Source organism: Ictalurus furcatus, chromosome 17, assembly GCF_023375685.1.
Source record: "Ictalurus furcatus strain D&B chromosome 17, Billie_1.0, whole genome shotgun sequence".
Classification (NCBI taxonomy): Eukaryota; Metazoa; Chordata; class Actinopteri; order Siluriformes; family Ictaluridae; genus Ictalurus; species Ictalurus furcatus.
Genome location: NC_071271.1, coordinates 17,242,082 through 17,269,791, shown reverse-complemented (window position 1 = coordinate 17,269,791; position 27,710 = coordinate 17,242,082). Strand labels below are relative to the sequence as shown.

Genomic DNA, 27,710 nt, shown 5'->3' with positions numbered 1-27,710 from the left:
ATTAATTATACCAAAATTGAGAACACTACAGAAAAGGACAGAAAGCAGTGTTTGAGTATATTGCATATTTGTTGTTTTTTCCCCCCATGTCATTTGGTTTAATAGATTAAATTACTAATAGCAATCCAACAATGCAATGTCAGGATTAAAACACATCAGGAACATTGTTAATACTCAACAACAAGGTGTTGTGATGTGACCTATCATGAAGTGGAGTTAGTGTTACCACCTAAAGTTGATTGTTTTCCTATAACAGCATGTCCTGATATTTTTATTATTTAAATAATGACACACTATACCATTTTTATTCACTTATAGTTACTTTAAATAATGTTGAATGTCCACAAAACAAGGTTTATCTGTTATAATATACAGTAATTTATAGTTTGTCCTTCACCAGCCTCCCTTTCTTTCTCTCTGCCGGAAAACTTACAAAGCGCTGACACTGGAGACTCCTTCCATAAATTTTAAATAAACAATTCCTTACACAAATGTTTACCATATCAATAATTATACTGTATAAATTTTCTTGATTGGCACCCTGTCCAGGGTATCCCCCACCTTGTGCCCCATGCTCCCTGGGATAGGCTCCAGGTTCCCCGTGACCCAGTAAGGATAAGCAGTACAGAAAATAGATGGATGGATTTCTTTGTTAAATAACAGCAACTTATTTCATCTGTTTATTGTTAGTCTTAAATTTGTGGAACATCTGCCATACAAGTCAATGTGATTGAGTAGTTTCCATAGAAACAATAATGTATTAGAACAAATACATTAATACAAAGGCGTCAAAGCTGCTGCTACAGAAAATTCATCAACATCAATCAGATTCAAGAATTCAGCAATGCTGTGATATAAATCTAATTATCTAGATATTACTTGTTTTGTTGGACATAAAATCAACTTTAAAGTCATTTTTCTTATTTACTCTATGAGCAGTTAATGCAGAATATTTGGCCATAATCTAGATCCTGGTTATCCGTGCCCTCAATATCTATGGTTTTCCCTATCACTCCGGACTCACCTGAATTAAGAAGGATTGAATGATTACCTGATGAGATTAACTGGGAGTCACTGGATAATATAAACACTTAAAGTTCAATGCACGGCCTTCCCATAACATGAACAGAGATTCACTGTGAGTCAAGGCAGTATAACTCTTAATGAAATGATCTTAAAACTACAATGATTTGGGGAAACTGGGGCTGTATGAGAGCTTAGACTCACCTTATAACCAGAGGATTTGACATGTAGGCCGCGCTTAGTAAGGGTGGATTTCATTCGGACAAAGAAACCTCGCTCTACTGGTTCATCTCCAGATGACAGCGGACTGGAGGGGGCTGCAGGAGAAATGACAGAAGAGTATATATATCGTCACACACATATGCACAGAAGTACCACCTGTGCACAACATGTCTGTCTTACAGCTTTACTGAGATATTTATTGAAATGGGTCTACTTATAAATATAAAAAACAACAAACGAACACATAAAGAAAGTGCAAGGCAGGAATCAGTAAAGAGAAACAAACTAGAATACCAAATTCCCTCATGGTAATGTTACCTGGTTCAGGTGTGCCAGCCAATGAGGATGTGGAGGCGGAACTTGAAGCACTTTCCTGGGCAGTCTGACAGCCTGCCTCTGTGCGGAGGTGTGGTTTAATTCCCAATCGCTCTGCCATCTCCACATGGTCTGCAGGATGTATGTAGTCAAACACACTACTGCCTGTTAATTCCACCTAAAAACACAAACACACACAGACACTCACCTTAGGGTACCTTAGTGCAGCTTTTGATACTATAGATCACACTATTCTCCTTGATAGATTAGAAAATGTTGTTGGTATTAAGGGAACAGTCCTCTCCTGGCTCAGGTCTTATCTGACCGATCGTTATCAGTTCGTAGATGTAAATGGTGAATTCTCCATGCGTACTGAGGTTACTTTTGGAGTTCCACAGGGTTCTGTTTTAGGCCCACTGCTCTTTACTTTATATATGCTACCCCTAGGTCAAATTATTCGTAAACATGGAATTAGCTTCCACTGTTATGCTGATGATACACAGTTGTATGTTTCAGCGAAGCCAGAGGACAGACAGAAGCTTAGTAAAGTTGAGGATTGTGTAAAGGACATTAGACATTGGATGTTAACTAACTTCCTACTACTTAATTCTGATAAAACAGAAATACTTTTATTAGGCCCACGTGTAGCTAGAAGTAATCTTTCTGATCACATGGTTGCTCTGGATGGTCTTTCTGTTTCATCATGTGCAGCAGTTAAAGACCTTGGAGTGATTATTGAATCCAGCCTATCATTTGATGCTCATGTAGATAATATTACTAGGATAGCCTTCTTTCATCTCAGAAATATTTCTAAAATAAGAAACATATTGTCACTACATGATGCGGAAATACTAGTTCATGCATTCGTCACCTCTAGATTAGATTACTGTAATGCCTTACTGTCTGGATGTTCCAGTAGGAATATAAATAAGCTCCAGTTAGTCCAGAATGCAGCTGCTAGAGTCCTAACTAGAACTAGAAGGTACGACCATATCACACCGATATTATCAATACTGCATTGGCTCCCAGTAAAATTTCGCATTAACTATAAAATACTTTTATTAACCTATAAAGCACTAAATGGTCTCGCGCCACAATATCTAAGCGACCTTTTGGTTTTATATAATCCGCCACGCCTACTTAGATCAAAAGATGCAGGCTATTTGACGGTACCTCGAATAGTGAAGGCTACAGCAGGGGGAAGAGCTTTCTCTTATAGAGCCCCACAGTTATGGAACAGTCTTCCTATTAGTGTTCGGGACTCAGCCACAGTCTCAGTGTTTAAGTCTAGGCTTAAAACGTATTTGTTTACTCAAGCCTACCCTGACTAGATTCTGTTCTACTACTTCGCAGTCATAATTATCTTTTTTCTCCCTCTCTCCTTTCGCCGAGCCCCACACAAATTTATGGAGATACTAGAGATCCAGATCCTTTCTGCCTCTGGATGGAGCTCAAATCTTCTTTAATTCCAGACTGCTGGGACTACGGCTGCTCCTAAGGCCATACAGACTTCATATAAATCCATAATGAACTTTTTCACACTATCTGTTGTTACCCAGATGAGGATGGGTTCCCTTCTGAGTCGGGTTCCTCTCAAGGTTTCTTCCTCTTAAAACATCTTAGGGAGTTTTTCCTTGCCACCGTCGCCACTCAGTGGCTTGCTCAGTTGGGATAAATTCGCACCTTTAATATCTGTATACCATGTTGATATTTCTGTAAAGCTGCTTTGAGACAATGTCTATTGTAAAAAGCGCTATACAAATAAAATTGAATTGAATTGAATTGAACTCACATGGTGAGTTCACAGAGCATAAAAACATCATGTTCACATTGCTAACCTTTTATTGTACTCCTCTTTGTTGTCAATTAATGTCAGTCTTCCTTCATTCCATTCATCAGTGACCTATTTTAAGACCATTTGTTTGGCATTGTCTGGATTTCTTGTGAAATCTTGTTAGAGGTCATTGCATTTTGTATTTTGGGTAAGAGACTGCTGCATTTGAAAAACCCGTCAGTGTTGCTGTTCTTAATACCCTCAGACCATTACAACCTGGCACCGCCTATCATAGCCCATTCCGAGGAACATAAATCTTTCTCATTTGCCAAGTCATGAGTGTCTCAAGCCTTGAAAAAATAGTTTCATATAATGACTTCTCTTGTATAAGTGAAAGATTACACATGTTTTGTTTGTGTCTGAAAGCTGTTCGTTTATCAGAAATTTTATAATATACATACTTATCCACTCTTACTTCTTTATATGCATTTTATTAATAAGAAAAAAAAATCTTATTTAGAATAAAAATATACATGATACTGTATTCCTAAAAGTAAAAATGTTTAAAAAGACAATGTCACATAAATGATCTATTAATTAATATCTATATTTATATACTGCTTTCCGAATTGACCCATAATTCTGAAATACTCATATTTATACACACACTGACATGCATATACACAAACAAGCCCAGACACACACTCATATGGAGTGACAACTAACATCAGAGATAAAAGCAACGCCTCACATAAATCATTAACCACATCATAGCATGACCTCCATGTAATATTCTATTTGCTGCACATTACAAAATGTATAAGCACAGTCAAAGTGCATAATAACCCAGAGTTATAGAACCTTCTGACACTTTTCTATAACATCAGCTCGACAGCGCTGAACTAAAGCCAACACCTGAAAATCGAAAGCATTCTCCCATCCTCTTTCTGTCTATGGCAAAGTGCAACGCTTCAAATGTTTAAGATAAGAGTATAAGATTATGATAAAAGTCACACTTTTGTTGATCCCCTTTCCTTTTCGAATCTATAATATATATATATATATAAAACCAATGGCATGGGTTAGATTTCATTTTCATTCCATCTTGATAAAAAGCCAGTCTCTCCCTTACACCCTTGTCTGCGGGACATACCCATTTATTACAGGATTAGATCCATTTACTGAAGGATTTTATAGGATTTTCCGCCGGCCTTCAAGGACACTAATGCCCGCAACAAAAAAGGAGCCGGTTGGGTGAAATCGGACAAGGAAAAAGAAAGAAAGAGAGAGAAAAAAGTGCTAGGGGAGGAGTGGGCGTCTGAGAGGGATAACAGTTGTGGAAGCGTGTGCTCACTAATTGAGAGGTAAAACGGTGGAGGTACTTCATAGAGACAGTGGGCATCAGAGACCTGACTTGGAGGACTTAATCTGGCCTGCTCAGCCTTTGAGAAGGTGGTTTAGGTGTAAATTCTGGAAGGTTCTGTGTCTCTATGGTGCAGTTAGAAACTGGCGTTCACAGATGGAGCGACAGAGAAAGAGAGATGATGAGAGGAAGACGGGGCAGTGTAACAGACACAATAGAAAATAAAGGATGAGAGAAAAGGCTTTAGTTAGTGTAAGAGGAATAAGGAGAGAAAAGAGAGGGCGGTGGTAGTGATGGGGTTGGGTTAGAATGGGGGGGGGGGGCATGATATAAATAATAGCAGTGTCTTTAATATGTATGAGGCGTCCGGGCAGTCGTCCACAACACACTTTCAGTTTGGCGCTGACTGATGGGGGAGAGATGGAGGGTAAGGGAGATAGAAAGACAGGGAATGAGAGAGAGCAGAGAGGAAGAAGAGAGGAGAAGAGGGAGAAGGTGCCGCATACTAACCAGGCCCGGATCAATTCCCCACCCTGTCCAGCCTGCTCCACCTCCCTGGCACGGCTGAGAGGAGATGCAAAAAGAGCAGTAGCTCAGCCCTAGACCTCGACCTCCCCCACTTTATACCTCTGAACCTCTTTCTTGGAGCTCGTCCACCTTTGCACCTCATTCTTGGAGCTCCAAGAGCAACCAAATTATCTCCACAGGCAGCAGAGGACGTGGCCCGAAGCTGAAGGTGCCTGACCTGGCCTAATCTGCCTAAGGAACCCTACGGGCTAGTGAAAGGTCAACGGGGATTAACCAAGAGTAGGGGCAGTGTGCAAGATTTCAGGCTTACTGATGATCAATTTAGGTCTCCAACTCAAACAGATCCTACATGGATTGATGACTTAGCTTGCTGCTTGTCATTCTGTCTCATCCTGACGTGTAAGGCGAAAATACAGATGAGGGATTGCCATGTTTGAGAAGAGTGGCGCATTCATTTTGAGCCATCTGCACATAGATAATAGGGAGAAAAAAAAGCTTATTCTATTAATACATTCTGCTCTCACAGATGTCCAGACTCACTGTGCTGTTTGAAACATAACCAAACCAACCAAACCATGGCAAAGCCATAAACTGCCATGGTCCTAAAACCCAGCTGAGTAATCAGCTATAAACTGGATGACCTACACATATTACTAAAACAAAAGCACAGGAGAAAAGCCAAATCACTGAGCCATTCCTCCTTTTACGCCCACTCAATAAGTTCTCTCAGAGCAATCGCTTATTTTCTTTCCCCTCTACGCTATTCAATCCCACCTCCTAAACATATCTGTTTTCCCTCGCTGGCTCTCCACATTTCTCACTATCTGTCTTCCCATCCCCCTCAAAGACTGTGTGTGTGTGTGTGTGTGTGTGTGTGCGCGTGTTTTTTTCTACATCTTACAATCAATGCAGCTTTTAAGATGCCTATCGATTTGCTCCCGAGACAGACCCCAGCTCGCTAGGGCAACACTTTGATTGCTGTGCGAGTAATTACTGTTATTATTTATGCATCTGGGCGAAATGGCAGGACTTAACATTCCCTGTACAAGAGGCCAGAGGCAATCAAAGGAGGTGAGCACCTGGTGAGCGAGCGCATAACAGTTGAGAGAGAGAGAGAGAGAGAGAGAGAGAGAGAGAGAGAGTGGATATTCCTTAAGGTTTATTTCCTTTTCCCTTTTGCACAAAACCCCATGAATAACAGATACACATCTATAGAACACACAGGGCTAAGTGTTAAAAACACAACCATTTGCGTGTGTGTGTGTGTGTGTCTAACCTGTGAGAGGCCCAAGTAGATCGACACTGTCTCAGAAATGTAGAGGAAACGGCCTTCTTGACTGACCACAAACACAAACCCATCCAGAGACTGCAGACAAAAATGACAGGAAGATTTTATTTCTTGCAAAACATTCAGAATTTTTTCCAGACATAAATAAAAACCAAACTTTACATTGACCATGTGATCCAATTCAGGAAGAAACACAAGACCAAATGTTTCTTACTACATACACTAAATAAGCCCCAGGTTTTATTTCGTCTGAATATATAAGCAAAGATAGAGACGTTTTCATAATTAAAGATTATACAATAATCTTTAATAAAAAAAATTTAAAAAACCATAGGCCCATCCGTCTGATTCATTTGCCAGACTAATCATCAGACACTAATCCCCCCCACTGCAATCTGCTCAGAGAAGTGGCAGTAGGCACGGTGGTGTGCGACTCAAATAAAAAAAAAAAACCTGAAAGGTATACAGCCACCCCATTAAGAGACTCCTTCAAAGCATAATATTAATCGTAATAACAAGTATCCACAAGTGAGCAAGGAAGGTGGCCACTTTGTTGGAGAATGACTGCTGTTTTGGCGGCGACTCTTGAAGTGGCGGTAATTTATGCATAGGACTCGTTCGCTATGCAAATGAGAGTGGTCAGGAATTGTGGGATAGGCGAGCTGCCTTGAACCGCATGATAAAAAAATAAAGAGCAATTATGTAGTTATTAGTGACAGAGGACACGAAGGAGAAAAGAAGAGACGCACTTTTTTTTTTGCTCCCTGAAGCGTTAATTTGATTTCTGTGGGGTTTCTGCTGCATGCCCTTTTGTAGAGATTTCGTTGCTTGTTTTCATTTCAACTCTTTATTTTTTGAGGTTCTTTAAACTACAGGTTATTTACTTCAGCTTCAGCCTTAAACATCAGTGAAGGGGTGACATTGTTTGAGAGAAATATAAATCTATATTAAATGGGTGTGTGACAGTACAGTCTGTTGTTATATTGTGAAAAGTCAATCTGAATTAATACTATTATAGCATAATACCGTAATGCCAATTCCATTACCATTACCTACATCGGAAAAATAATATTTGAAAGTGCAATACATTAAACAATTTGAGATTTTTAGAATAGTACAGCTTACATACAAAGAAAAATACACCAAGTAGAAAAGAAAAAAAAATCATAACTTTTTTGATAGCATAACTTTTTTTTTTTACTAATTATCTTAGAATTTTGACTTATTATCTCAATTCTTGACATATTAAGGCAAATTCTTGACTGATTATTTCAATTCTCAATTTGAAATAAGTCAAACTGTCTTATTATCTCAAAATATTGACTTACTGTAATTCTGTACCAGGTGTAAACAAGAAACCTATATTGCTATGTTATTTGAAACTACTCATTGTTTAATTTAACGTCGTTTAAAAAATATTCTAGCAATTTCTTCACAAAGTAAATGAATATGTTCACTGTCGTTTGCAGTTATATTATACTGTAGCATTTAATGTTGCTTTCTTTAAAGTGTAAAGTGGCAAATTGTACACCAATACAGCAATATACTGAACACTTTAATACTGGGGTATACAATTATTACACATTAACATTCCATGTTGTCCCAGCAATAATTGTAACAGGCAATGTGTTAGTGCATAACACTTAGCAGTCCTAGTAAATTTTTGACCTTCGAAGTAAAAAATAAAGAGTCATGAGTGGGACTACCAGTGGGATTTAAAAAGCTGGTAAATGAAGCTACATACAAACATTTGGATATGTGGAGGGTTTACCTGTAGTAGATGTGCTCCGAGGTGCTGCTCAAATATATCAGTGGCCAGTGAGTGACTGTTTCTCCGCACTACACAGCAGGACAGACACAAAGATCAGTACGAAACCTGGACACAGAAATATTTCCTGATACATTTGCTTACACACTCACAGCTCTGCCTCAGCAGAGCTGCATAACTTTATTCTTGTTACACTGTGGGATTATATATATCATCACTAACAGTTTTAAAGTCCATAACATCCCAGTACCCAAACTCTCAATTAAGTAAAAGTTAACATAAAGTAGAAACTCTATACTTTACTGAAAGTAAAAGTACAAGAAAGATTCATAAATAAAAAGTTGTCTGCCTCAAATCCCACACTGATTTAAGTTACTGCTGGTGAATCAGAGCTCCTTTCACCAAGGAAGCTAAAACTAACTAACAACAACTTATTGATAATCTCATAAATGTTAGCTAGATGGTAAAACTATAAACTAGTTGAATGCTATTAACTAGCTGTTGCAATATAAATGGCCTTGATAAATTATTAGGTCTCATTCTTGCTTTTAAAGTATATATTAGGAATGTTCAACTCCTTGAAGCTGTCTGATGCTAAAAAGTCACCTTATAACTATAACTATACTGTATGATTATAGAATTATATGTTTTAAAACATTTAGAGTGATAGTAGAGGTTTTTCCTGAAATGTGGAAAGTAAAAGTCAAAAGCAGGTACTGTAGTACTGTACTGTATAGATATTTAGAAACCCTAGAGAAACCCAAGTCAATCAAGTATAAAAGAAAAAAATTCATAACTTTTTTTTGTTTTGGCAGCAGAAGTATGTCAATTTTGTTTTAATTCTTACCTCTTACCTTGTGACTTATTATCTCAAATAATTGACTAATCTCATTATTTTGACTTAATTTCAAGTCAAAATTGAAGTAACGTCAAGAATTACCTTTAAGATTTAAGCTTATGTATTATTATGCTATGTATTAAGGTGTATTATGGCAAAATCCTGAATTATTATCTTAACATTTCAAATAAGTATCTCAAAATTCTGACATATTATCTAAAAAAAATACTTATTATCTCAAAAGTTCAACGTATCTCAGCATTTCTTATTAATATCTAAAAACTTTGACTCGTTATGTCAAGAATTGTATCTATTTTCTTGCAGTTATTATGGCAAGATTGTCAAACTATGTCAACCTATAATCTTTTTACATGACATAAAAAAATAATGATTTACGCTGAATTTGATACTTTTCTAACTGCCAAAAAATATTTCCAAAGGAATATTTGACTGCTTAATAGGTGATAGACCCTAACCGCTGGGCCCATCTACAGACATGGATCACTTGGATCACATGTAGCTAACTGAAGAGATTTATTGAATAGTATGTAGAAAACCTATATTCTTTATTTTCATAGACCTATCATCATATGTCAGAATTCAAAGATAAGTCGAAATCTTGAGATAATATGTCAGAACTGTCTGGATGTTCCAGTAGGAATATAAATAAGCTCCAGTTAGTCCAGAATGCAGCTGCTAGAGTCCTAACTAGAACTAGAAGGTACGACCATATCACACCGATATTATCAATACTGCATTGGCTCCCAGTAAAATCTCGCATTAACTATAAAATACTTTTATTAACCTATAAAGCACTAAATGGTCTCGCGCCACAATATCTAAGCGACCTTTTGGTTTTATATAATCCGCCACGCCTACTTAGATCAAAAGATGCAGGCTATTTGACGGTACCTCGAATAGTGAAGGCTACAGTAGGGGGAAGAGCTTTCTCTTATAGAGCCCCACAGTTATGGAACAGTCTTCCTATTAGTGTTCGGGACTCAGACACAGTCTCAGTGTTTAAGTCTAGGCTTAAAACGTATTTGTTTACTCAAGCCTACCCTGACTAGATTCTGTTCTACTACTTCGCAGTCATAATAATCTTTTTTCTCCCTCTCTCCTTTCGCCGAGCCCCACATGAATTTATGGAGATACTAGAGATCCAGATCCTTTCTGCCTCTGGATGGAGCTCAAATCTTCTCTAATTCCAGACTGCTGGGACTACGGCTGCTCCTAAGGCCATACAGACTTCATATAAATCCATAATGAACTTTTTCACACTATCTGTTGTTACCCAGATGAGGATGGGTTCCCTTCTGAGTCGGGTTCCTCTCAAGGTTTCTTCCTCTTAAAACATCTTAGGGAGTTTTTCCTTGCCACCGTCGCCACTCAGTGGCTTGCTCAGTTGGGATAAATTTGCACCTTTAATATCTGTATACCATGTTGATATTTCTGTAAAGCTGCTTTGAGACAATGTCTATTGTAAAAAGCGCTATACAAATAAAATAAATAAATAATAATAAATAATAAATAACTTTGAGATAATAAGTAAAAAAAAATTATATCCTCCTGCTACCAAAAATAAACAAAAAAAATGTGATAATTTTTTCTTTCCCATGCAGAAATGGGCATCCGTTAAAAAAAGAAAGTAAAAAACTTATTGTACTTTGTTACTTCCCACCTCTGTAGATAACATTCATCATTCAGCAAATGCCCTCATAAAATCATTTTCCCAAAAACAAACTGCAAACTTGTAGATGACATGCTGATAAAATTCTTACAGTATGTTCTAGAGCAGTGTTCACCAACTCTGTTCCTGGAGATCAACCTTCCTGAAGACTTTAGCTCCAACCATAATCGTGCCCACCTGACCATCTAATCAATGCCTTAAGAAGTGCTTCATCAACTAAAACAGGTGTGTTAGAAAATGGTTGGAAATAAAACCTGCAGGAAGATACATCTCAAGGAAGATGGGCGGCTGTGGCTCAGTGGTAGAGCGGGTTGTCCACTAATCGTAGGGTTGGTGGTTCGATTCCTGGCTCACGTGACTCCACATGCTGAAGTATCTTTGGGCAAGACACTGAACCCCAAGTTGCTCCCGATGGGAAGTTAGCGCCTTGCTACCATTGGGGTGTGAATGGGTGAATGAGACACAGTGTAACTTTGGAACCACTAAGGTTAAAAAAGAACTATATAAGTGCAGACCATTTACCAAGAAGATTAGTGACCACTGTTCTAGAGCAAAGGTTCTCAAACATTGCTAACAAGGACCCCTTTTGGTGTAAAATATTCATGGACCCTATTCTAATTGCAGAAGAGATTGATTTAATGGACATAATAAAACTATTCAAATATAAATCATATTATGGAAATATGTATAATATTATTTATTTAACAGAGCCAGTAGAGCTTGTTGGAGAACAGGCTCAGCTCAGCTGAAGTGGAAGTCGCTTCATTTGATCATATAAGGGAGGTATGTTCACACATCATACAGAGTTTTCAATCAAGTCAAATCATGATCATACTCATACCTAAAGCAGAACTGAATGTTCCAGGCCCCAACAAGTTTAAGGAACTCCTGTCCAGCACAGTAGATTCCCCTTTTCCTATACTTTTAGACGTTCAGAGGAGATGTGCATTCCTGATCTGGTCACATATACAGTACTATCCCATAAGGTTCACACAAGGGTTATAAAATATCAAGATCTGGCAGAACTTACTGGAATGGGCGAGGAGGAGATTACAAAACTAAAGTGTTTACTATAATTGTGTTATATAAGTGTAAGTGTTACCCGTGTTGGATTACAAAATATAAAAGTATAAAAGTATGAAAATATGTATCTTTAAATTTTCTCTCAGTAAGCTTTTCATCAATGAACTTTTCACCAGCAGAAGCCAAACAAATGGAATAAAATGTGGATTCCAAGCATTTGGTTCAAACTAACAGTATTAACTGTATTAAGATTAAAACTATAATAACTAAATGATATCTATAACTATAACAGATTCCCACCATCATCAAATAATTTAAAATAATAATAATAATAATAATAATAATAATAATAATAATAATAATAAATAATAATAAAAAATAATAATAATGACAAAACCCCTATCTATATGTCACAGTTTCCTGGAGGTCCTCGGTTCCTACTTCCTACTAGATAACAGAACCACAGTTCTAGATAACAGAGCATCTCCATTGTACATCATTTACACACAGTGGGATATCTAAGATAATGTATTTCAAAGTCAGTGTGGTTAACAGAGATGACAAACACATGTTTATTCAGCTTCCTGCTACAGTCGGGTCTCTGTCATGACACTGCAAACAAATTGGAAAATCAGACAAGTAACATTTACAAGCAAGCATCTCCTTTCATTTACAAAGTGTTAGCTCCGTCTTCTCTTCTGTCTTCACAGCAGGTGGTGTAATGGGACGTGTGTGTGTGTGTGTGTGTGTGTGTGTGTGTGCGCGTGTCTGTGTGTGTGTGTTCCAAAGTGCAGGTTGACAGTGTGCTTCTGCAGTATGACAATGTTGCTGTTTCCCTGATACCTCTGACATTTTTAATATTTTCTTGCTACAAGATAGAATATCTCATGCACACACACACACACACACACACACACACACACACACACAGATGCACATTCATTCTCCTAAATCCAGCACAGGAGCGACTGTCGGACAAAGCCATAGTGTCAGAGTGGGATGTCCCCCTCCTCAAACGAGAACAGGAATATCAATGAGTCTAGTCCTTTCAGAGGCCTCAAAAGGGGCTTCACACCCAGGCCAGGATAACCTCGATGTGTGTACAGAGGGGTGTGCTATACAGAGCACTACTTGTTCCCATTCAGGCTCTCAGGCACCCTCGATCTAAACACACAGTTTGGGCTGTGGCTTTGAGCAATGCTGCCTTAACATAACAACTAAAGAGGTGAGGATAAATCGTGAAAGCTGACTGATGGATGAGTCTCTGTTTACCAAAAGACAACCAACAACAGAGGCAATGATAACGATGTAAATCAATATGATGATGATGAGGAAGAGGATTGGATGGGCCAACTTTAAAGGAGCTTTGCCTCATATAATTTTTTTTAAATAAAAGAAAACCATGGCTTGTTACTATAGTAAACACAACCAAAACTGATTAAAACTTTAATGTTATATGGGAAGAGATGCAGAAAGGTTTGATATGGTGTGTGAGTTGTATGATGTGTCACAACCATGGTTCTTTTTTACCATATTATTTTTTAAACTTATACCATATATGCCAGTCTAAATAAGCTTTTGTTTTTACTTCATAAACCTGTTTTTTCATTTAATTCTAAAGCAAAGTAACATCACATAAATAATAAACAAGACTTTATGCAACTTTTGTTGATTTTTTTACTATTTCTTTTAACCACCTGGCCATGGTAATGTAGGAAAACAATATAGTTGTGTATTAATCCATATTTTCAGCAATATTGTAAACTGTGGTAGTGTCATAAGAGTAACATAATGAACATAAATACAAAAATAAAGTGGCTGTCATGCTTTTTAAAAAATCCTTAAAAATAAGACATGACAATATTATTGTTAAATATGTAACAACCTAACCTAAAAACAACAGAAAAATGATAATAAACTATAGCAAATTTTCTTTTTCCTTGTGTACTTCTTTCCTTTTTTCTGCTTCATATGACTTTGTCTTCACTCTCTCACCGTTCCTCTAGCCTAGATCCTATTAACCAAGTTAGAAGGTTACTATGGGAACTGTGACACTGGCCTTTTATTTCATTTAAGTTTGCTCAATCTAGTTGGCTGATAGGAATCGCAGGCTGATCCCCTGGCAACTTCTTTACAGGGAGGTGCTCATAATGCCTTAAACCCCCCCAACCCACCCCGACTATAGGGACAGAAAGGGACTGATAGAGAGAGAAAGGCAAATGCGAGAGGGAAACTCTAGTCACAACGTCCTTCTCTGGCACAATTATGCTTTCATTCAGCCACCCTCGTGCCCTCCCCCCTTTCTCTCTCTCTCCATCGTAAACTCACTCCTTATGCGGTCGAACATAATTTGAGTGCAATTAACGTCCCTTAAAAGCCTTTGCCACTTTAAACGCTGAGCATTAGGGGAAGACGGGCATCTAAAGTGTGTGTGTGTGTGTGTGTGTGTGTGTGTGTGTATTTGGGGGGATAGTGTGGAGGAGGGAAAGGATGAAAGTCAGAAACAGCACAGAGACTGAGAGGAAAAGTCCATTCAAGGAGCAAAGTAAGATTAAACAATGAAACTCACGTTCAACATTCTGAGTATTACAAAGTGTATCTCACACAGCCATATACAGCTTCAGACCTGTGATTGAAGAAACTTCACCAGGATGTAAGGTGAAACAGCTGGCTGTGGTAAATGACTCAATTTTAATGAAGTACAAATATTACATACTGCTTAGAAGTAATAATTCAAGGTGGAGTCTCTCAGATTACATTTATATGCGTGGTGGGTTTTCTACTACACTATATGGCCAAAATTATTTAGATACATGACCATTAATCCCTTATGTGGGTCTCCCCCAAACTGTTGCTACAAAGTTGGAAGCACACAATTGTATAGAATGTCTCTTTATGTCTGTTTTGCCCTGTGCAAAGTGAGGTCCGTGAAGACATGGTTTGCCAAGGTTGGAGTGGAAGAACTCAAGTGGCCTGCATAGAGCCCTGACCTCAAGCCCAGTGAACACCTTTGGATGGATTGGAACGGTGACTGCACCCCAGGCCTCCTCGCGTGACATAAGTGCCTGACCTCTCTAATGTTTTTGTGGCTGGAGGAACACAAATCCCCACAGACACACTCAAAAATCTTATGGAAAGCCTTCCCAGAAGAATGGAGGTTATTTTAATAACAAATGGGAACTAAATCTAGAATGGGATGTCATTGGTTAGGTGTCCACATACTTTAGACAATACTGTGTATTTATAGTTCTACAGATTTTTGTGAGCTGAAATACATTTCTCTTTTGCATGGATCTGATCCACAACTATAGTTATAACATGCTAAAATCGGGTTACCCCCCAATACGGAGAAAATAGTATTCGAAGATTCCATCTCGACTGCGACACAGGAACATCACCGTCATTTTGACAGCCAGTATCTGATTAAAAACTGAATTGATTAGGCCTATGTCAATTTCACTACAGAACATGTTTTTGTATATTTGGGCTGTTTGCCAGAATTCAGTCACAGCGACATTAGTTGGGTTTTCCTTGAGCGCCATGCTTTTATCCAAAACAACTTGTGGTAGCGAAAAAGTGAGAGATGATACAATCCATGCAGTCGTGGAATAAAGGTCTTCTCAGTAGCCCAGCAGTGGCTCTTTGGCAGTCTTTGGATTTGAACTCACAACCACAAGTGATCAGAGTAATGGTCTGGTCTGCACTTATATAGCACTTTTTTAACCTTAGCAGTTCCAAAGCGCTTTACACTGGTTCTCATTCACCCATTCACACACACACACACACACACACACACCAATGGTAGCAGAGGTGCTAACTTGCCATCGGGAGCAACTTGGGGTTCAGTGTCTTGCCCAAGGACACTTCAGCATGTGGAGTCATGTGGGCCGGGAATTGAACCTCCAACCCTACAATTAGTGGACAACCCGCTCTACCACCTGAGACACAGCCACCCATCTTGGAGCTAAAATTGCCACCTGATGCATGGCTGAATGGTGAAATGCGTTTAAGATTACAATACAAATTATTAAATCAGTAAAATTAGGGATGCACTGAGCTTATACTGAGTATCAGAAATGAGATTGTTAATAGGTTTGACATATTTTTCAATCTGCTGGTTGGATTGATATGGATGATATTGACTGACATGACATGGATCTCACACTTGAACATAAGACATAAATTGTGTTTTTGTCATCAGCAACAGACGCTCATATAGGTAGTCGACTCACTCACTGAGCAGGTGTCTGTATCAGTTCAGTACTGGCTATCAGCAGATATTCAGAGCTCTGTTATTGGTATTCTAGTGAAAATATAAAAAGGTGGGATCAGTTAAGATGATAAGAAAGCTGTTGTTTTCACTACAGGTTAGTTTAATTTGATGGAAGGCATGTTAAAGCATTTTTGAACACTTTTTTTTGTGCACAAGTATGTGCTAATGTAAGTGTATGCAGCCTTAAAAGGGCTAAATGTGTGATGTAAAAGGTTTAAATTCCTTCATGAATGTTCACTGGAAGACAGGCAATTCTCAATAACCTAAAGCTTACTTGGTTTTTGCCTAAGCCATTTAAACTTTAATCACTTTAATCACTTTACTAGAGTTCACTCTCACTACAGGCTGATAAGCCTTTTCGTAAAACACTTCACACAGTGCTTAACCTCTAAGCACAAATTTCCTGATAAACTCGTTTGGGAATAAAAAGGGATATAACTGAAAGTCAGTAACAGACTGACCTGCTCAGGAGAAACAGTAATGAGTTTTTTCTATTTTTTTTTTTTTTTAATTCCCAATTTTTCTATCACTTTTACAGAATGAGGCCAAATGTAAGTTTCTATATACAATAAGATAAAAAGAGACAACCAATTGGATCCTTTTTGGATACAAAATCCAAATGTGGCAATGTTATCTCAAGGCAATTTGGTGGGTTTATGTAAAAATTTCATACAAATTACTATAAGTAGAAATGTTATCAGTGCTAATCCTAGAAATAAGCCCAAGCTTACATCTGTAATATTTCATGCATCTTTGAAAATAGCTACAAATTTGCTAATGTCAGAACAATCTGTCTTTTCTTACAACTCTATTTTTTTTATTTTAAATCAACTTTGCATTCGTCCAAATATTGCAAGTGATCTGGTTGAAGAAAGAAATTTTACTCATGGTTTTCTTCATGAAGAAAAGTCACGTTACCAGTCAGTACTACTATACACAAATGACAATGTTGTTAACTGCTGTATAATGGAGAGTCAGTAGAGACTAAACTAAAGATAGCGGCGGATTTAAAGTAATGATTACAGGATGAGTGTCACCTAGAGAGACATTCCTCCAACCCTTCCTCATTCTGTATTCATTCTTTTAAATCCACCTCTAGCTTTAGTTAACAATGTGATCAGCTGTGATTTGAGAATGACAGGCAGAATTATTTTTTTATATATGTGGTTTACACAAAATTCTCTGAATGAATAGAAATGAGAGTAAAGATCCTTTTGAGGAATGAGTTTTGAAAATGTTCTTTATTTTGATTCATTCATATCAAAGTGTGGTGTATATTCTGTAGCCACTTTACACTTTTTCTTCTTGCAAATACAAAATAAAGAAATACACCAACAAATAAATAATGCAATTTTCTATATACAATGCCCTCCCTTAAGATTGGCACCCTTGGTAAATATGAGCAAAGAAGGCTGTGAAAAATTGTCTTTATTGTTTAACCTTTTGATGTTTTGTTAAATAAAAATTCACAAAAATACTCAATACTTTGTGCTACCTCCCTTTGCAAAGATAACAGCTCTGAGTCTTCTCCTATAATGCCTGATGAGGTTGGAGAATACATGGCAAGGGATCTGAGACCATTCCTCCACACAGAATCTCTATCTTCAGATCCTTCGAATTTCGAGGTCCATGTTGTTGGACTCTCCTCTTCAGTTCACCCCACAGGTTTTCTATGGGTTTCAAGTCAGGGGACTGGGATGGCCATGGCAGGACCTTGATTTTGTGGTCAAAAACCATTTTTGTGTTGATTTTGATGTATGTTGTGGATCATTGTCCTGCTGGAAGATCCAGCCTTGGCCCATTTTAAGCTTTCTGGCAGAAGCAGTCAGGTTTTCATTTAATATCTGTTGATATTTGATAGAGTCCATAATGCCATGTAGCCTAACAAATTGTCCAGGTCCTCTGGCAGAAAAACAGCCCCAAAACATTAAAGAGCCACCACCGTATTTAACCGTGGGCATGAGGTACTTTTCTATATGGCTACCTCTCTGTGTGCACCAAAACCACCTCTGGTGTTTATTGCCAAAAAACTCTATTTTGGTTTCATCTGGCCATAGAACCTGATCTCATTTGAAGTTCCAGTAGTGTCTGGCAAACTGAGACATTTGAGATTGTTTTTGGATGAGAGTAGAGGCTTTTTTTCTCGAATCCCTTCCAAACAACTTGTGGTGATGGTGACTTCAGATTGTAGCTTTGGAGATTTTCTGACCCCAAGATGCAACTAACTTCTGCAATTCTCCAGCTGTGATCCTTGGAGATTTTTTGGCCACTCGAACCATCCTCTTCACAGTGCACTGAGACAATATAGACACACGTCCAATTCCAGGTTGATTCATAGCATTTCCAGTTGACTGGAACTTCTTAATTTTTGCCCTGATGGTGGAAATGGGCATTTTCAATGCTTGTGCTATTTCCTTATATCCACTTACCATTTTGTGAAGCTCAACAACTTTTTGCCGCACATCACAGCTATATTCCTTGGTTACCTCTTTGGGTACTTCCTTACCCACTGTTATGAATGACTAAGGGTTACCTCATATTTATACCCCTGTGAAACAGGAAGTCAATAGTTGAACAATTTCCTGTTCCTAGTCACCCAGGTGTACTAAAATGTTTTCAAAATATCAATGGGAATTTACTTAATTTTTTCTCATATGAATTCAGAGGGGTGCCAATAATTGTTGTACACCTATATTTAACAAATATATATTTTTGGATAAACCTGTGTTTTTGTTAACAAAAGATCAAAAGGTTCAACAATGAAGACAATTTTTCACAGCCTTCTTTGCTCATATTTACCAAGGGTGCCAATATTAGTGGAAGGCACTGTATTCTATGCAATTCTATAAATTACATCCGACATACAAGAGTGACACCAGCACACACAACATGACAGCTGTGTTTTTAGCTAATCAGAGCAGTGTGGAAAATACAGCTTATGGAAATTCATATGAAAAGCTTATACTTTTTTATGAATATTTCACTTTGAGAAACGGTTTCATGCATTTGGAGATGTCTTGTGTCTTTTGAAAGCAGACACACTGAATCCTGAGTCAGAATCTTATTATCTATATATAAATAAATATCCACATGAACATATGTGTACAGTGAAATCAACAAACGGAATTCTATACATCTAATATTTTCCCTCTTATCTTCCTCGTCTATCATCCCCTCTAATCTCGTCCTTAACTATCTTTCCACTGTTCTCTCTCTCTCTCTCTCTCTCTCTCTCGCTCTCTCTCTCCCTCTCTCTCTCTCTCTCTCTTTCTCTCACTTCGTGTGAAGGTCATGCAATTGATTTTCCTCTGTCTATTCATTTTTCAAGACTGGCTTTGAAACGTGGGAAGCAGACAAAAGCCAGTCCCCAGCCCACCTCCCCCTCCTCTCTGCTGCACTCTTTCTGCCCCCTCCCACCTCGCCTGTGTGTGTGTGTGTGTGTGTGTTTGTGTGTGTGTGTGTGTGGATGGTGTGATGAGGTTGATGGGGGATGCCGCTACACACATCACCCCCCAGGGGGCTACCGGGGCTATGCTGCACCCGATTCCACATTCCTGCAGTGGAATTACAGCCATGCATCACGCTCAGTCCCCTCTCAGCTGTGCTCTGTCATGGTCCTCCATTGTGTCAGGCCAAGAGGAAAGTCTAATTACACACTTATGAGCTAAATTAAAGGAATACTTCACCCAAAATTACTCAAGCTAACAAAATCACTGAAAAGGCAAATTTCTATCAATTTTCTTGAACCTCTTAAGAAGGAAAAGAGTTCTGAACAAGAACTACACACATCCTGGACGGGTTTTTGGTTTGTATTGGCACTGTACTGCAGGAACCATGATGATTAAGTAAATTAACAAGTAACACAACTTGTAACACAAATAGCAATACAACAACGTATTGTAACTGTCTGCAACCGGAGCTGTTCTTTATTGTGTAGGATGTTGTATAGGATATTAAAATACACATATCATAGTGCCATTAGATTCTTGATTTTCCTCACAGGCTGTACACTCAATGGCCACTTTAATAGGAACATCTGTACACCTGCTCATTTGTGCAACTACCCAATCAAAGAATATCCAATCATGTGGCAGCAGTGCAATGCATAAACTCATGCAAGTCTAAAACTTCAGTTAATATTCATATCAAACATGTGATCTCAGTGTCTTTGACTGTGGCATGGTTGTTGGTGCCAGACAGGCTGGTCTGAGTACATAAGAAACTGCTGATCTTCTGGGATTTTCACACACAACTGATCTCCTGGGACTTTCACAGAATGATGCAAAAAAACAAACAAAAAAACATCTAGTGAGCAGTAGTTCTGCAGGCATAAATGCCTTGTTGTTGAGAGAGATCAGAGGAGAATGGTCAGACTGGTTCAAGTAGACAAGAGGGCTTTGTTAACTCAAATAAGCACTCTTTGCAACAGTGGTAAGCAGAAAAGCATCTCAGAATGCACAACACACCGAACCTTGAGCTGGGTGGGCTATAACAGCAGAAGACCACATCGGGTACCCCTCTTGTCAGCCAAGAACAAGAATCTAACGTTATAATGAACATAGACTCAGTGAAACTGGACATTTGAAGATTGTAAAAAACATCTCCTGGTCTTTTCCTCGGGCAGGAATTGCATGAAAGAGCAGGTGTACAGGTGATCCTAATAAAGTCATCTGTGAATGTACTAACTTCCACACGGACTTGTATGGCAGACACCCCACATAAACAGATTAAAACATATACACTGTTGCTATGGTGATGTTTTCTGTTTGTTTAGCATTTTGTGGAGGAGTTTCTATTGTCAGCTCTTTGTAACAGTCAGAGATAAAGCTGTACATTTAAAGTTGTGACTACACAGTAAAATCCCTAGTGTTGATTTAACACCCAGAGTGTTTATTTGAGTCCAGTGGACTTATATAAACACTGTAGGGTGTAAATACAACACTGTGGGTGTTAAATCAACACTGTTGATTTTGCTGTGTACAAAAGAACGGAATGTATGATGTGTGTTTCTTTAATAAATAAAAAAAAGGTTAATGTTGGCATATACCTGTGGTATAAGATGGATAAAATACTTCTGGTACTAATAATCAAAAATCAACTATAATCAACTTTGGGGTCGTAACAGTAATCGTGTCAAGCCAAATCACACCACCACGTTGTTGATTATTTTCCAATAACAGCATGCCCTATTATACTTATTGAACTTACCACTTGTGTACATTTCTGGATTGCAGAAATGTTCAAAAATGATGGTTGTGCTGTGCTGCATATTATATTAAGAAAAAAAGGCTTTAGAAATTAGCTAGATTAGCTAGATTTTAAAACGCTGAGTTAGAGAATTGACCAGTCTGTGAAACTAGAACTTGACCAATAAACAATGTTCACTATAGCTAGCTCTACTCCAGTGTTTGACAGAAACGTACTTATTCTGGAGCTGTATGTTTCTAGTAACTATAGCCGAGAAATTAAACTTGATCCTGCTTCCTTCGGTGGAACATATTGGAAGTTCCTGAGTTCCTGAGTTCCTGAAAAGATTCCAGTGATGTAAACACACCTCCATTTAGTGGGGACCATAATTCATAATCTTATCTGCATTCTGCTAACTGGCCTATGTTAGCTTTCATAAAACAAAATTGTAAAGAAACACAATGCGTTTTTAACAGGCCAAGATCCAGACTGATGTGTACGTTCTCAGCATCCTCTTTTTTCTTTACTTGACATTACATTACATTAACTGTGGTTTTCTTGCCCTATCCAATATTGTCTATATATTACACTGTCGATAATTAAGAGCCTAACGTGTATCAGAGACCAAAAGAACGAATGCTTTCATTTATCAAACTGGGGTCAGAGAATGAAAAGAATTCATCAGGAGTGTTCCATTTGTTATAACACTCCTACACTACACTGCTGGCAAATCTATGCACTACATCACAATACATCACCTCAGAGTACAAGTACCCAAGTGCACTTAACAGCATGGGGGTAAAGGCCATATCAGCTTAAATCCTACTCCCTTTATCTCAGAGCAGTCCTAGGTGGGGTCTCTGCACCTCTGAAATACTAATATCATAAGATTTTAGAGAAATAGGCAGATGTTGCACTATTATTTGAAAATAATAAAAAAAATGTGCTGCCCTGAACAGATAAGCCTATCACACTCACACAATATACAAATGCAGCCAAGTAACACACGAAGCAGGTGAGTAAATGAAAAGTTGGGGGCTTTTACAATTTGCATATTTTTTCACGAGGGTTAAACTAGATGCCAAAAATTTGTTAAGGTCCAGTTACATAAAAGTCCTTGCTTACCAAAGACCACATAAGCAGCTAACATGATTGAGTTGTAGCAGCATTTACCTTTCAGTTCTTAACCATTAATGATTAGTTTGTGGCTATACATTAGACAGTTCGTTTCATAGTGGTGCTTCAGATGAGACATTTCTGTCCGTTCGTATTCACAAACAAACCACGCCGTCAGTTCACTAATCAGACCAGAGAGGGTAAATAAAATGAAATATCAATGAAAGTCTGTGAAAACTCTCCCCTTCCTGACCTAATGTCTCGAGCCCTGTAGCTGTCTTCAGATAAATAATTTACAAAAAAACGCCACAACATTGGATCTGCTACAGAGTTGTGCTCGAGCTACAGAGTTTTTTCATGTTATTAGGCTCTGCTACAGTAATTTTCCAAGTACTCCGTTCGGTCTACTGAAATACTTTGCTGGCTGCACATCTGGACCACAGTCTGCCATAGGCTATAGGCTGCTGTAGGTGCTTCTTTATCTTTATCATCTATGCAATGTCAATTATTTTTTTAGCATAGAAAAAATCATATGGTCCTTTGGGTCAGTATAAGTATAAGATTATCATCTCTGTGAGTTGTTCTCCACAGAACGGACATTGTATTGGACAAAGAAATTGAACAAATGTGACTGACAAATAGGGAAGCTTTAAGAATAATAATAATAATAATGTCTGTGGTAGACTTAAAGCCTTTCAGCAGTTGAATTACTGACTTTGGCTAGACCATGAATGAATGAATCTGTTAAATCGGAGATCATGTATTAGCCTAGGCATGTATACCTCTGGCGTTTCAGCCAGACACCAACAGGAGAAAATGTGTTTGCTGTTGTGGCAGTAAACAATAAGCCATTCTACTGTTTTATTCAACTGAATAACTGAAATGGGCCAAGTGGCATGCTAATTTGACAGTATGCCTGGTGCTGAAATTTTGCCCCCTATGTACTGGAACCATCTCTCTGTCCCTGTGTCTACATGAAGCGCAGCGTGATCTAATAGTGACTGAGATCATGCGGTCCTGGGTTTGGCTCTTTAAGCACGCCTTCCTGTTTCTGTGAGATCAAGTGTTGGTAGGTATGTGATAATGAGGATAAGTGAGCCACCACTGTTAGCTTACTTTGTGTTTTTAGTCAATCGTCCAGGCATGCATGAAACACACACACACACGCAGTCTCACAGTCGGGTTTCCCTCTTTCACAAACACTAGAATACACACCCATGCAAGCGCACTACTAATTGTAGCTAAGCTGTTACACCTCTGTAATAATAGCAATTAAGCAACCCTTGTAATTATGCTCTGCTCATTACATAGTTAATGTCGGTAATTACAAATTGCACAGATAATTTTGTCCTCCTTTGGAGTGCTGTCTCTTTCTCTCCAGTCATTTTGTTTGCATAGATACGACGTATGTGAGTAAGAGACAGAGAGAGAAAGCAACGGCTGGCTATTGTTGCAGCTGTGTGGAGCTTTAATGCGACAGACATAATGAGGATCACACACAGAGTAAAACAGAGATGTTGCACATAAATAGACTCCTCTGGTCCAGCCACTTGTTAACAAGCTTCAGTGAGGACTCTACCTCTTTTGTCCAGCTCAGCCGGCTCTGAGAAATATCCGCCCACAGGAAGCGGTTAATTGGCTCTTAGATATATTGTTCAATTCACATTTGTGATGAGCTTTACAGAGCATGAAATGAACAATAAGTTGAATCGGATGAGCCCATGATGCCAAATGGTCTCAGAAATGAGTCCTCAAGCACAAAAAAAAAACACAACATGAAGGTGACTGTAGTTTTTGTTCCTCAAAAAACAGAGTTAGATATATATTTTTGTGCCACCTAAAGTTGCGAGTGAACCAGTAAATGCATTATTTCAGATGAGCCGTATTTAGCTCCGCATGACTGCAAGTGATTACTCCTGTGGCGCAATCTCAATTACTTTTCTTACTCTGTGTGTGTGTGTGTGTGTGCCTGAACGCCATCTCCCCACTCTACATTCTCTGCAATTTTTAAAGTGAAAGTATCCCCAGTGACATACACAGGCGACCTATAAGACAATAATAGCCTATTCCATTTAAATTCATAATTTAAATTAATAACGCATTTGTATTCATCGACAGCCTGCCACTGTCATGTTAGAATTGAGTTTGGCTGGAGCTTGCTCTCAGCCACCTCCGCTGTTAATAGCGCTCTCGTATGTGAATGGCTCTCTGATTGATGCTATTGTCAATAAGGGCTTCATACAAATCACAATTTCAAAGCAGATATTTAGAAATTCGCTGTGTATTTTCCGCCAATAATTCCACTGAAATATTTACATCTCAATTCGTTTCCCTACACTGTGGCACACAGAGAGATTTAAGTGAAAAAAAATGCACATACAATGCCAGCACATACAAATAATTCCTTACCCTTAATTCTTCTCAAAAACTAAAAGAAAGATTAAAGATGACAGACAAAATAAATTCCTTAAGATAGTTCAAAAATGGCTCACAGCCAGGTTCTGACCACTGAGGATGATGGATGGATGATGGAGTTTCAGACTGACAGGGAAATCAGCTACATAGATGCCAGTGGATGAAATGCATCTGAACATGACTTCAGGTGGTTTGAGCAGGTCTGTGTTGAAAAAACAGCATTTGCTGCCAGTGAGTTTATCTAATTTAAGATGTTTTTTTAAAAAAAAAAGAGCTTTTATATATATATATATATATATATATATATATATATATATATATATATATATATATATATATACAAAATGACAAAATATATAGACAAATATAGGCAAAATGACATTTAACATTTTTAACTTTTACAGAAACAGATTACTAGTTCTGCTTTTTCTGTATCAAATGAGATTAAGGATCGAGTTTGGATGCAGTTAGTAGCCTTTGAGTAAAATTTAGTCAGATTAAATTTAGATGAAGCTGATAATCTCGCAGGAAATTCTGGATTGAACATGCGACTAACAAGTGTTATTTCATCATAAAATCGATTTTTTTAAAAAAAAACAACAACAACAAACTATCAGGTTTCAATATGCCTTTGTAGCAACAATTGTTATAAATTGTTATATATAAAAAAAGGATTTTTGGATTATTGCAAAACTGTCTAGTTCTATGGTTTTCTTGTTTTTTACATTTTACAAATGTTATCATTGTGAAAAGCAGAGCTGTGAGTTGCAGTCAGTGCTCACCCTTGTTGCAGTTATTGTCCCCCTCCAGCAGGGGGCTCCAGGGTGGGTCTCCCTGACTGGCAAAATGCCTCATGTGCAGGTAGCTGATGGTCAGGCGGATGACCGAAGCCTTGTCCAGCTGGCTGGTGATGGCGCCAGGGAGAGGCAGCATTTTGGCCAGTTCAAAAAACTCAAAGTTCTCTTTACCGCGACGAGAGCGAGCCGCATTTCGGGACTTCTCCTTCCGCAGGTTTTGTAAACTGAGAGGATGAGAAGCATGGACAAAAATGATTAGAGAGTGTGAGAAAGGGTACGATTAGTTTGTTATATCTGTGAGTAGAAGGATGAGATCATACTACTTTTGTATACAGTCTACTTTTTTCAAACAAATGTTAGCAGTTTTATTTTATTTGAATTAGTTTCCTAAAAAGAAAAAAGAATCATCTTAAAAAGAATAATCTGCCTTGTTATTTCTCTAAAAGAAAAAGATTTCAACTTGAAATGTGCTCATCAATTTCGTTTCACACTCAGGACTTGCCATGGCATTTTCTATGATTTAACCAAGATTTAACAAATATTATTTGTGATGTTTGCAGGCTTTAGATGCTATTTAATTTCAATTTATATTCAGTTGGTTCATATACCCTCCCCCAGCTCAGATTTAACGGATTGTATAAGTAAATAAACAAACAAACAAACAAACAATCTGATGCCTAAACCAAGTAAATTATTCTTGTCAGTCTCACAAATATTTCAGCCCATCTTTCCCATCTAATGAGAAAATATGCTGAACTTCCTTGGAATATGTGGAACTTTTGAGTCTAAGAGCACTAAATTTCTATAAGGTTTTTAAGTGTGGTGAGAACTTTCCTACAATGTTTGCTGCAACTATTTAGGTCTTCTTCTCTTGCTAGAAACATTGCATGACCAGCCATTATGAAATAAACCATTATGAAATAAACCATTAATACAGCGGTTGTTTTTTCTCTTGAGGAAAATTTCAAGAACCGCCATCCATCAATTTTCCATACCGCTTATCCTACACAGGGTCGCGGAGGAGCCTGGAGCCTATCCCAGGGAACTCCCAAGGGGAACGAGGCAGGGGACAGACTGGACGGGGTGCCAACCCATACCGCACTGCACCGCACAGGGCACAATCACACACACACTACAGACAATTTGGAAATGCTAATCAGCCTACAGTGCAAGTCTTTGGACTGGGGGAGGAAACTGGAGTACCCGGAGGAAACCCCTGAAGCACGGGGAGAACTTGCAAACTCCACGCACAAAGGGCTGAGGGAAGATTTGAACCTCCAACCCCAGACGTGCGAGGCAGATGTACTAAGCTGGATCGTCTCTTTACATGGATGATTTAAAGGAAATTGTATCTTTTAAAAAAAATATAAAAATTCCATGTGACTAGAACACTAGACTGTATATTTCCCATTTAAGTTTTCTAAGATGTGTGGGAAGCCTGTTGCTTGTATAAATCCTTGGATTTATTTCTAAATGACTCAAGGATCACACAGTGAGATCAATGACAACAATAACAATGACAACAACATCAAAAACAAGAAGGTGCTATCAAAATGTATACCTCTCCTGCTACCCAGCTGTTTTTGAGGGTCCTTTAAAATCAGACCACTACAATTCCAATATAGTAAGGCACTCAGGAGCAGGTCAGGGGATAGAGGCTGAGAAAGCAGAGCTAACCTACAGTGGCAGCGAGGGAGCGATCAGACTGTTCACTGCCTGTTTCCATTAGCTGTGCCCTGTTCCACTCCTGCACTAACCTGAGATCAGTCAAGTCACCAGGAGGCTGCAGAAAAGGCTGGTCTTGGATCAGTTCTCTGGGGCTAATTCTCTGGAAGAATACAGACATTGAGCTCTTTTCACAGCCTGCCTCCTGGGTAGCAAGCCACAAGTCTTGATTGAGGGATCAATGGAGAAGAAGGAGCATCTGAGAGGTAGGCCAGGTAGCCTGTCACTCTGATTGGGTATCGACCTGCCCTCAGTGGGGCCTGAGTGGGGGGAATTATGTTGTCACGGCGACTTCACAATTTCTGTCTGTGCTGGAAGAAAGAGCCGACATGCCCCCCTCACACACCCATGTCTGTGACATTGAT

The 27,710-nt window shown here is 38.4% G+C and overlaps 1 protein-coding gene across 1 annotated transcript in view; it reads right to left on the bottom strand.

The window, feature by feature from the left end:
* The window catches only part of npas1 (neuronal PAS domain protein 1), a 45,852-nt gene that overhangs the window by 6,207 nt on the left and 11,935 nt on the right, over window positions 1-27,710 (bottom strand). Inside the window, exons 3-8 of the mRNA XM_053647201.1 lie at window positions 25,606-25,844; window positions 8,285-8,352; window positions 6,502-6,591; window positions 1,564-1,738; window positions 1,224-1,340; window positions 454-455 (exon numbers count right to left, since the gene is read on the bottom strand). Coding sequence (XP_053503176.1) covers window positions 454-455; window positions 1,224-1,340; window positions 1,564-1,738; window positions 6,502-6,591; window positions 8,285-8,352; window positions 25,606-25,844 — 691 coding nt within the window. The remainder of the gene's footprint in view (window positions 1-453; window positions 456-1,223; window positions 1,341-1,563; window positions 1,739-6,501; window positions 6,592-8,284; window positions 8,353-25,605; window positions 25,845-27,710) is intronic.